The 11,798-nt window shown below is 41.4% G+C and overlaps 1 protein-coding gene across 1 annotated transcript in view; it reads left to right on the top strand.

Annotated features, from left to right (window-relative positions):
- Positions 1–78: 78 nt before the first annotated feature.
- Positions 79–11,798, top strand: part of ATF6 (activating transcription factor 6) — a gene marked incomplete at its 5' end in the record, with an annotated part of 96,603 nt that continues 84,883 nt past the window's right edge. Inside the window, 6 exons of the mRNA XM_026089171.1 lie at positions 79–201; positions 2,246–2,333; positions 2,673–2,767; positions 3,256–3,382; positions 3,625–3,831; positions 7,152–7,372. Coding sequence (XP_025944956.1) covers positions 79–201; positions 2,246–2,333; positions 2,673–2,767; positions 3,256–3,382; positions 3,625–3,831; positions 7,152–7,372 — 861 coding nt within the window. The remainder of the gene's footprint in view (positions 202–2,245; positions 2,334–2,672; positions 2,768–3,255; positions 3,383–3,624; positions 3,832–7,151; positions 7,373–11,798) is intronic.

The raw sequence follows: 11,798 nt of genomic DNA, 5'->3' as shown, positions 1-11,798 counted from the left end.
GGGAGGGGGCCGCGGGGAGGGGGGCTGGTGGCCGGGGCCGGCGGGGAGGGGGGCCGGCGGGGAGGGGGGCCGGGGCCGTGCGGCCTGTGGGCTCGGTCGCTGAGGCTGCTGTGTCTGCCCGCAGAGGCGGTGCTGGGCGAGGAGCTGGGCGAGCTGCTGGGCGCCGGCGAGCCGCGGCGGGCCGCGAGGGACGAGGCGGAGGTGAGCGGCGGGGGCGGTGTGGGGCTCTGGGCCCGCAGGGCGAGCGAGTGCTTTCCGCCCCCTCTGAGGTGGAAGCTGCGGGGACCGGGCATGGCAGAGGCGGGGACCAGCACCCGGCRCGCTCGTCTTAGTCCCGAGGGCCCGGGAGGGGCGAAGGGGTCCTTCTTGGCAGGAGGAAAGCGAAAGTCGCGCAGTCTAACAGGCTCCTGTTAACCACCTGCCTTCTAGCACAGAAAGGCTTTTAGATTGCTCCTGCAGGATGCTGCTTCCACACAGGAGAATATTAAATACGTTCCTGGGGGCACCCCATAGGGGACAGCACCTTGGTGCTGTGATTTATGTGTATCTATCATAATGGTCTGGAAGGAGGCAGTGTAACTTTCAGACTTGTTCACCATTTACTTTAGAGCTTAGAGCTGTATTAACTGTTGAGGGTAGTTTACACATACAGAGCTGAGGCGCTGTTAGTAAGTAATTGTTGATATCAAAGCTATATGTTTTAAAGACTAAATTTAAAGGAATCTGTTTAAGTTGAAAGTTTGGGGGCTCTTTTCAGGAAAAAATATATTCTTGTTGACCAAATGAAAGCGTGTATTCCCTACAACAGTGTGCTAATAGGGCAGTACCTTTCTGGATTGCATAAAAGGAGGAGGAGTGTGAAGAAGTGTGGGTGTGTGGTGTCTGCATTCACTAATATTGTGCTCTATCAGCTTGAGTATAGGATGACTGCCTGTTTCCTTGTTTATTTTAGAGTTTTCTCCCAAACTCTTTTCTTGCAACCCTATGCATTTGTCCTGTCCAGCCACACATACTGCTTTTTCTATGCTTCACTGATTCTCTGCACTCTGTTCTTCCTCCTGGGTTCTTTCTGCTCCTCACATCCTAAGCTGCTTCCAACGCAACCTTGCTCCTGTGTTATCAGGCATAAATCTCAAATACTGAAAGTGTTCCCAGGCATTGTGGAGCAGGCACTGGAGCAAATGTGGGAACTACTGCATCATGCCAGGGCAAGGTATTATCAGTCAGCGGTCAGCATTATCTACCTGTGTGAAGGCTTGTACTGCACAGCTCAGGATGTGATTTCTGGTCATTCTTCCTGTAAAAATGCTCTCTTGAGCTCTTTCTTCATCCTAGACTGCAAATTCTAAATTCTGTGCAATCTGGAGATTTCTGAGCCCCTGACTCTAAATACGAGGCAAAATGAGAACCTAAGAAGTATATTTGCAGGATAGGTTTCTGCAAGAAAATCCTTGGTATGTATTTGTATAAACAGAGTATGTGATGTTAGAGAACTGGATTTATTTTTTTATGCTAGTGTTCATAAAAAAATGTTGTGTTTGAGTAGGGAACTGAGACTTATAGATGCATCGGCAGAAGAACTGGAACAGAAAGCTGATTGTTCTGAAGGTTATACAATAAATAGTACATATGAAGTGATTTTAGTTTTGTGTCCTGTTGGAAAAGGAAACTGGTCACCTTTGCTTTAGAAAATAGTGACGTCTGTTTGCTCAAGATTAGGGAGGTCTAATAGATACTGTGCATCAGGTAGCCGATTTTGAGCACATCAGTCCATGTGGCTGTTTCTATGCTGGTAAACTGGGGCCAATACTGATTTCATTTTTAAAGTGCTTTGAGATCTCATGATGGAAGGGCATTAAATAAATTTTTTTCATGAGGAGGATGGGGAGGATGATGACAAATTGTCAAAAACTGTATTGTAGATGAGGTGGATCAGTGACTGGACTTGGAATTTTTGCATTACTAATAACTGCTAACAGTACAATAATCATTGATGCTCTTGAACCGAAATGCCCCTTTCATACAGCTGAACTCTAAGGTTTAAAAGAAGCCCTGTCCTATGCATTCCAGTGGAACATTATCCCCTTTAGGGCTTCTCATCTCCGTGTGCTGTAAGGCAACTCAAGTGATTTTTTTTTTTTTTTTTTTTTTGTCCAGCGTTGTAAGAATGTGAATATAATGACTGATGGTTTCAATGTTTACTGTCTTTTTGTCTTGTTTTTTTGTTGCTGAACTGTCATTTCAGGAGAATGACCTGTATAACTTTCATTTTGATTTGGATTTGATGTCGTGGGACTCAGACCTTTGGAATATTACAAGCCATGCTTATTCAGGTAATTTAGCTGCCATATTTTGCAGGTATTTTCCTCTTCCCCTTCCCCCCAAGAGTGAGCTGTTGTAACTTTGGGAACAGTGATAACTTATGTGAAACTATTTGATGGGCTGTAAGATTTAGTTCTCTGGTGACAAGTCATGCTATTTTTCTGTAGGATGGGTACAACTGATGAAGGTTTTTCTACAAGCCAAGCTGTTTAGTATCTTTAATCTTGCTATATTTTCTGCTGTGCCTTGTTTCGGGAATGAAATAGTTGATGTAGAGTTGTGTGGTTTTTGCTCATGTCCCGCTGTTAGAAACTTGTGCAGTAAAACTTCTCTGTGTCCATCTCTTGCAGATGCAAGTGTGAAAACAGAGCCTTTATCACCAGCCACGTCAACGTGTTCAGTCCCTTCTCCATCGTCTGTGGACTCTTCAGTGCAGAATGTGCCTGTATGCAGAAACCTCCATGTAACACAGATAGCAGCAGTTGYTCAGAACCAGTTGTGACCAACAAAACACCCCACTGGTTTACCTGTCTGATCAACCACATAGCATAAGAGGCAACAGCTTTATTTTCCGACCTCTGCAAAACCAACTTCCCTTCAGTGGTGTTTTCCTTCCTCTCCTACTGTGACCCACTTTAAAAAGACTATTTTCTGAATGTTTTATCAGCTCTGTGTGTGTGYCTGGTTGCCAAACAACATGCCTTCTAAAGGCTTCTGAGTCCAGCAGCTGCTGCTTTTTTCCCCAGTCTGGCGATAAGTCAAAGTGCTTTTTCAGTGGTACTTAGCATTGATAGAATGAAACAGCAAAATACAACCTTTATCCTGTTTCCCTTTCATCTCATCCATGTTGCTGCTACAGGAATTACACTCTGAATTGCCAGTAGTTGTTCTCATTTGTTTTTGAAGCATTTATCTCATACTTTCTGTCTGCAGGATGATGTGGACTTCAACTGTAGCTCCGAGATGTCTCCCATCTCCCTTTACAGCAAGAGTTCCAGAAGCCCCTCATCCCCTGAGGGAGATGGAGGGAAGAAGCCCATCAGCATCAAATGTCAATCTGGTATGAGCAGTCGAATTATTTCAGTTCTGCAACTAGTATGCTTGTTTTCTTGTGAGGACAGATGTTTGACTAACAGATGCTAGTAAATCCTTTAATTTCCGACTTGGATTTGGGATAGGATATGTTTATGTTAACAAATACTGTAAGTGGGTAAAAAAAACATGTCAGGAGCTACGCTATTACTSCTTGAATTCTTTACTTTATATCTCCTGGTCAAACTTGGATCTCTTTTCCTTTCGTAGCAAATAATTCTGTGAGGACTCTGAAGAGGTGTGGTCAGACGGCATCCAGGCCTTCAATCCAACCCAAACCCCTGTTGCCTGCTGTACATGAGGGTCAGGCTAACATTGGTATCCCAGCTAAAACCATCATTATTCAGACTCTTCCAACACTTGTGCCACTACCAAAGCATCAGCCAGTTGTTAATATCCAGCCAGCCCCTCCTAAAGGTAGGTGAAAAATACTGTTTTTGTGTGGAACAATTCTTGCACTGAAGTTCACTTTGGCAGGTGAAACAGRAGGGGGAGGGAAGGGGGAGGGAAGAGGGATGCTATGTGCTTTGCTGCAAAGGCTTTATACTGAAAAGAAGATGGCCTTATTCTGGTCTCTTATAGCCATGTGAGAAACAGTATTCACCTGAGCACTGCATGGGATGGAAGACAGTATGGCAAAGAAGCTGTGCTGACTKCTGGGAATTGTGGAGATAAAACTACTGATCTGGAAGGATCTCTAGAGACCCTTTCCCCTTTTGCTCTGCTCTGCTTGCAATGGCAGGTGGTGCATAAGGTGAATCCAGTCCTACTCTGTCATAACCAAAGAGAAGATCCRGTAGAACCAGCTAGGATGGCTGAATGATGCTTAAAAGCTCAGGAAGGGGCAAAATTTACCTGCATGGAAGTTGTTGCCACAGGATGGTGGGAACATAAGTTTGTGCTGTTGCTTTTTATCTCGCTAAGTAACATTAGACAGGATGTTACAAATTCTGCTAACAGTTATGAGGGTGATGTTTAGAGTCTGGTTAGGCACTGGAGTGGTTGTTTACAGGTGTAAGTTGGTGTTAACAGGAGGCACGTGATTTCCYGTCCATTGGTAATTCTTCCTTCCTCTTTAAGCTATTACTTTGTAACAGTCTGCTGAAGTAGCCTTCATTTCTGAATCCCAAGCATTATTTTACTTTTTGCAAAGACAGTAGGGATGTTATCTGCTTTGCTGAAATTGTCAGGTGCAGTTGCTTGTTTTCACCAGCTGATGGCTGCAGATCCTTGCAGTTGACTCTAGATGCAGTGAGGAGTGGAAGGAAAAGGAGACAAATACTTAAGTGTGTGTATCTAGAAATTATTTTAATCGTGAAGAACTTGTCTTCATTATTAATTGCTCTTCTGTCAAGAGTTAAGTCAAGGCTGGAGAGGCTGGCATTTGCTGTAACAGACTTAGGTTTGTTAGACCACTTAAAACATAGGTCAGCACAGTCAGAGTGACCTGATTCTTATTCCCTCTGATGTTTCAGCTGATAAAATACCATCTGGAATAAGGAATGTTGGGGGATATAGATTTTTCTGGATATAATTATGATATTGGGAAGATCAGATTCTGCCTTCACCTGCAAGAAATGTTAGGAAAGTAACTTCCTACTATTCTCTAAGAATACTATTTCCTAGGAAATATTTTGGGGAAACTATTTTCATGCCATGTGTTTACCTTCACTGATGGTGTGTTTAAAAATTCTGTAGTGCCACTTCCAAAACAAAAACCATAAGGATTTTTTTCATTAGTCAAAATCCTCTGGATGTAGCAGGTTGGAGCTGCCTGTCTGAAATGTGCCATTATCCTCARGGAGCATGAGGAACGGTGTTTTTACAGTCTCTTTCTTGAAAGTTTAGAAGAGGAAAGCATGATCTTAGAGTATCACATGTCTTTTGCATTGAAAAAAAAGTTGAAAGCATCTCAAATTCGCCGTTTGAGGTTCTTAAATAGGGCAGTGCTAATTTTTTTTCTTTTTTTACCTTGTGATGTCTTCAAGCCCTTTTCTGCAAGAAAGAGGTCTGATCTTACACCTTATACATAAAAGATCTTGGCGCTAGGTAAATGACCACTTTTCACCTTCCAAAAGGTTGAGTAAGTGCTGTAATATACAGTTATGCATTTTGATTGGAGTGCTCAGCTGGAACAGACTGTTTCTAAAAGCCAGCCAGGTCATCCTGTTACAAAGAATTAAATAGATGTTCATATGTTTTCATGCAGCAAAGTGTTATGATGAGGTTTGCACCTGCTTGAGTTAAATGTATTTTTGGACTGAAATTTCTTGGATGTAACTTTAATTCCCATTCAAAGTCTTTTTGGAATTATCTACTGCTTTCTTTTATTTCAGGTCTGTCAGGTTGTACGTCAAATTTCTCATGCAAGACAGCACTTTTTCCAATAGYGGTCTTAAATTATGGTCTTAATTTAGGGTGAATAGAGGATATAATGGATGTTTTGAAAATGTAACTTGCATTGTTTTTTTTCATATTCTGAGGCTTCAGTTCATCTTCGTTTGCTATGATGTTTCTGAATTGGTTTCTACATGAAGATTTTCATTGAATATGACAATRAAGTAGATGGATAAGAGGGGGAAGGTTTGAGATAGGTGGGACTATTAATGCTGATAAGCCAGAATCAAACTTGTAAATCTGTGGAACTATGAAAGGGCAAAGCAGGAGCTTAGATGTCTGCTTAGTCAGCAGACTCACTGCTAGCTTTGACTGAAGGAAGTCCACAAGTGTCTAACAGACACATCTTTGGGGTATTCTGACTGTTGGTCTTTACCCAGAGCAATTCTGATTTACAGAGCAGCAAACTACACTCAAACAGAAGTAGGCACTTAACTATTCTGCACGTCTCTTCAAATTTTGTCCTTCCACAGGCTCAGGAATTGCCCTGAGTTATGTGTTTGCGAGAGAGACCCACAGGCCCTCATCCGTCTTCTCTACTTTCACCCCTAGAATTGACATGATGTGATTGGACTCTGAAACTGAAGCAAGAAGTAGTGAGGCATAGAGGGTCCTGGCTGTCTTTCTGCAATATCCAGGTGCTTGGTGCCACAAATTGTGCCAGGCAAGAATGATTTCCACTAGCCTACGGTAATGTAGGCATCTGGAATTCTGCAAGTGCGGCTGTGCAAAGGCAATTCTCAAATAGTCACTGTTTTTCCCTAATAGTGAGTGAGAATAATTATTAAAAAATAAGTAAAAAAAAAAATCAAGCTTAAACATCAGTTACTGGCTTTACAGCAKATTTCATGAACATGAATAGATCTTGCACACCATGTTTCATTTACCTTTTTTTTTTCCTTGATTGGAGTGATGTTTACATTATGACAGTGGGCTTCTGAGCATTCAAAGCTAACATTGGCTAAGTCCTCTGAAAAAGTTACTTGGAGTGCAGCAAGTATTAGAAACATTCTTGCTTCAGTATTGCTAACAAATGACTTTTATTAACACTGGAGAGCCATAAATTTTGGGAGAGAGCTGGAGTTAGCAGATCCCTTTAACATCTGTAGCTTTGGTTTGCAGGATGGTTTTGGAGCCCTGTGAACTTCTTTTGACTTTTTTTTTCCCCTTGTGGAATATACTGATACTTAGGAATCAGACTTTAGACAAGTAGYGTGGGCCAGGGGAGGAAGTTGGGTTGCTGTTGCCTGCCTCCTGTGTCAGTATTGCCCTACAAACTAATCACAACAAATCCTTTTCGTGTCGTACACTGAGCACTCATGTTTGTTCTTGTGTTYTAGGTCAGTCGGTGGTGCTCCCGCAGCCCGCGGTGGTACAGCTCCAGGCTTCTGGGGTGCTTCCTGCCTCCCAGCCAGTCATTGCCGTCACTGGAGGGACCACGCAGCTTCACAATCATACRGTGACTGCATTGCCCCCAGCTACTGGAAATGGCTCAGCAAGTGGCAAAATAGCAATGCCTAAGCCCCTGCTTCAAAGCAGCACACCAGCAATGGGGCTGGATGTAAGTTCTGACTGTGTGATGATAGCAAATAATCAAAGCTTGGAGTTAACAGTTTTCATACCTGCATGCTGGTTGTCATGGGAGCACCAGATCACTTTAGAGCCTCAAGGAAAAAGCACTGTAGTTGGGCTCATCTAATAAGATTTCTAACAGTGCCTGGGTGTTCAGCAGGTTCGCTGAACAAACTGTTCTGTTATGTAATGAAAGACAAAGACTGGGAAGAAGGAGGAATAGCTTGATACATGCTGGCCTGCCTGGAGTTGCAGACTGGGTGTGCAAGCATCGTGGTAGAAGACAGTACTGATGTATTTTTGCCTTCACTCATCTTTTAGGCTACAGGCTCTCAATGGCTGGAGCTCTCTCTTACATACAGAATGATTTGATATGTTTGATTAGTGCTAAAGCATTTTTCTAATCTGTATAATAAAAGCACTCTTGTGGAAATAGATGAACTGGAAATGTCAGCAATAAGTGTGATTCTTTTTCCACTCCCTATACCCCCAAATTTAACTCATGATTTTTGGAAACTTCAAGTGTTGGGTTTCATATGATTCTAATTTCTTAAGGCTCTTTTTTGGTCATATACTGAATGAGTAGAAAAGGGGGAAGMATTCAACAGTTGCTGCACAAATAAATAAGGTTTTCCACAGTAAATTGCAGTAAACAATAGGTTTAAAAAAGAAATAGCTTTTTTTTTTTATATATATTCAGCTTTGACATTGTAACTAGCAAGCTGGGTGTTAATTTGGTTTAATTCCTGATGGTTTGGAGCTCCTCTGGTTGCTTTTTGCTCTCTGAAGAAAAGGAAAAAATGGTTRGGGAAAGGTACTAACATTTTTCATTTGTGGATTTTTTTATTTTTTTGGGGTGGTGTTCTCCAGTACAGTGTTCCAAGTGCAGTTATTGTGAGCTGAGGGTCCTGCTGCATCTGTTTGTGAGGGAGAAAACACTGGTGTCCTTTCACAGTGACTTTTGCAGTAGTCACCCGCTTACTTGGTAGAGGTCATGCATTGAAATGTCCCGTTCTGTTGGCAACGGTTTAGCTTGGGCTTCTGGCAGARAGATGGCTGGCATTCAGTCTGAACAACCAATCATCAGCTGCTCTGACTGTCTTTCTGAAAACACCTTTGTTGAAAGATGTCTTGTTAAAGCAATTAGTTTCACATCTCATAAATGAAGAAATAAAGAAGGAAGATTGGGAAAAATGTTCTCTAAGAAATGACCAAAACACATAGGATGAAAAAGACTGAAGACAGCCTTAAGTGACAGACCTTTAATAGGATGTGATATGGAATACTTTGTGTGTGAAGCTTTTAACCCACATCCTCAGCTGGTACAAATCAGTATTGCTCTGTTCAAGGTAGGGTAGCTGTGCTGACTTTGAACTGTGTGTTAATTCAGRATTAATGCAGATCAGGGAGAGGGTGTTGAATCACTTTTAGAGCTGGATGACTTTCCAGTATGTTAATTATTTGTTGGTAGTTCTGACTTGGTAGTTTTCTACCCTTTCCTCAGTAATATCACACTTTGCAGAAGTATTTCCATCCCAGCCTGCCAATCTCTGCTATCAAGAACTGCTCTGTTATGCAGAAACGCACACTGTTCTCAGTTTCATCAKGCAAAGAGGAGTCTGTTTCTTAAAGTCTTTTCCATACTTCCTGTCAGTTGATGGTAAAGCTGTTCTGTTTTAACTTTGAGACCTCAGCTAATACTTGAAAAACTGTAAGACTCTTGATCCAAACTTGGTGGAAAAACTGAGTTCCATCTTTGCTTCTGATGCAGATTTTTTTTTTTTTAATAGGGGTTTGACCAAGTGAACCTTTAAACTTTCTTGTTGGAAAGCATGCCTGTCTTTGGGTGGAATGATGCTTGTGTGTTAACAGGCTAATTGACTCTCTCTGCTGGGCCAAACAGTACTAGATTTGCCTAACTGTGCAAGAGTAAAGTATTCGTATTTTCAAATTGCTCTATGGGCTTAATTTCAACTTGCAAGAATATTTTTCAGGCATTATTACCAAATCTATCCTGGCACTGCAGGATAGCATTGACACCTCCCTGTAATTGAGAGAACATGGTAAAAGGCTCCACTGTATCTTGGTTTAGTTGCCATCTTTGCTGTGATCTTTCRAATGCCTTTTTGTACCTGCTGCTGCTCAGAGTCCTGGTCCGTACCTCAATGATCCTCTCTAATGCATCCTCACTCAGCAGAGGACAAGCRTAAACTTGACCAAAGCCATTGCCATTTTAGCTTTACTTAACAAAGTGGTGGTCTGGATTGCAGTATCTCTTCATCATGCAATTTGCTCAGTGCTCCCCCTGTATGCCATTTTGTTCTGCCTGGTGTGCCACCCTGGCCACTAGAACMCACAGTGCAGGGCATCGTTTCTGAAAGTCTCTGCATTCTGGCTTCTTTGGAAGGATATTATTGTTGAATGGTTTCTTAGAATATGAGAATTGTTGGTCTTGCTTGACGTTAGATTTTCTTCACTATCTACGTTTTTGTGGGGGCTGCGTTTTTAAATGAAAAATTACTTGCAAATAATTCAGCAGCCACACTGCAGTGGTAACCTAGTCTAGATTTTGGCAGGAGCAGAAGATCTGTCAGTAGACAGACAAGTTAAGAGGATTGCATTTTTAAATGATGATAGCCAGTCATACAAAAACCAAGCTGGAAAATGTGTCAGCAATTGTTAGATACATGACTTCCTCTAATCAGAACTAGCATGGAACCTTACCTTTCCAGTGTCCAAATGTAAGATTTAATAAAACTAGGTAGGGAGAATCCATTTATTATCATTATGCTTGTGTACATAAATCTGTGGCAGTCAATCAAATGTGTAACTGGGGTGATGAATTGCTGTTTGATTTAATTGATGATGTTGTGGGTAGTTCTACCAGAAGCARACTTGCATCTTTTCCCAAAAGGCAGTTTTAAGATGTGGTATCAGGCTAAATGCTGCACATCTTACTTCTGTTTATTGAAGTAAGAAAGAACAGTTGCACCTGCTGTTTGGTACAAATTGTGAAATAGCACTTTGAAAAAGAACAAGTATTTCAGGATACTGCCAGCATTAATGGGGTTAAAACATCTTCTTGTAACTACAGTAGAGACCAGATGTGGCATTGAGAACTGCACAGATGTAGCTGTCATATGAGCTCTATAACACATGTTTTTATTTGCTAATCTAAGCAGATATTGCAGGATAAAAAGAAACACTGCAGGACTTCCTTTTGGGCTCAAGAAGGATAAACTGTTAGCTTAACACTCAGCACTTCAAATGGGTTAGGCTAAGATCAGCTGATAGTAAGCTATACCTGTGAAGGCCTAGTATTGTGCTTATCCTGATTGCCCACGCCTCTGCAGCTTGCCAATAGCAGAGAAGTGCCAGGCTTTCGGTGCAGTCAACCAAGAGAAACTTCTCACTAGGAAACTGGGGAAAAGACACACTGCCTAAGGAAGCTGCTCTTCTGATTGAAACAAAAGAGAGGCTGTTAAACAAATTGCCTTTCCTCTTGCAATTAAATGATATGATGATATAAACAAACAGTAGAGGTGTGAGGGAATGTAATTTAGGTGGGTTTCATAGGGCCTTCTGCTCATGTCTCCACTCTGTAGTTAGAAAGCATTTAAGTCTGTCTCCCAGTTCTGCTACCCCTCCATCTAGATTATGCAAAATTAATTCAATGTATGTATTGGGTTCTGTTAAAGAATCCTATTCTGTGCTGTGCATTGGGTAAGTTTCATCTGAAATAAACTCTTCTGTCAAGTTGTGTTGAGTTAGAGATAAGAAAATCAGATTTTTCACATGAACGGAGAAAATACTTTTATAGGTTTTGTACTTATGCATTTAAGATGCATTGTGAAAGACRGCAGTTCTCATGATCTGATGTAAGGAGCCAGCCAGTGTAAAGCTGAACTTTCAGCTGTTTGCTAACTTTTCCAGTGTAAGTGTCTCATTCTGTGGAAGGCAATGATTTTAGTCATTAAAATCACTTTTACCCAGTGACTTGCATTTGAGACATTCTARCCACCTTGTCTAGAAATGCAGCATATGTTTGAATGGAAGTTAGTTTGCTGAGAACTGAGTTTTCTTTGGAAGACTGATGTGAGGTAGCAGTGTTTATTTGTGAAGTGCATGATTTTTTGTAAAGCTCTCTGAAAATAATAAGGCAATCTGAATCTAATTAGTACTGTTTAAAGCAAGGTTTTTCAATGAGCTTTTTCCTTTCCAATATTTATAGCTTTTTTTGGTGTAATGGTGTAATTTTTAAAGCTAAGAAGCAAGAGTTGCATCACTGATTAATGTTTGATTTYTTTTAAATTCCAACATTTTATGTTTTCACTTTTATTGTCTGTGTCTGCTGAGAGCCAGAAGTTACTGTCTTGATTGGTAAATTGATACAATACAATCTACAAAGGAGCCTA

Source organism: Apteryx rowi, unplaced genomic scaffold (assembly GCF_003343035.1).
Source record: "Apteryx rowi isolate R43461 unplaced genomic scaffold, aptRow1 scaffold_80, whole genome shotgun sequence".
NCBI lineage: Eukaryota > Metazoa > Chordata > Aves > Apterygiformes > Apterygidae > Apteryx > Apteryx rowi.
The sequence above is the reverse complement of the archived record's forward strand: the minus strand, read 5'-3'. Positions and strand labels throughout refer to the sequence as shown.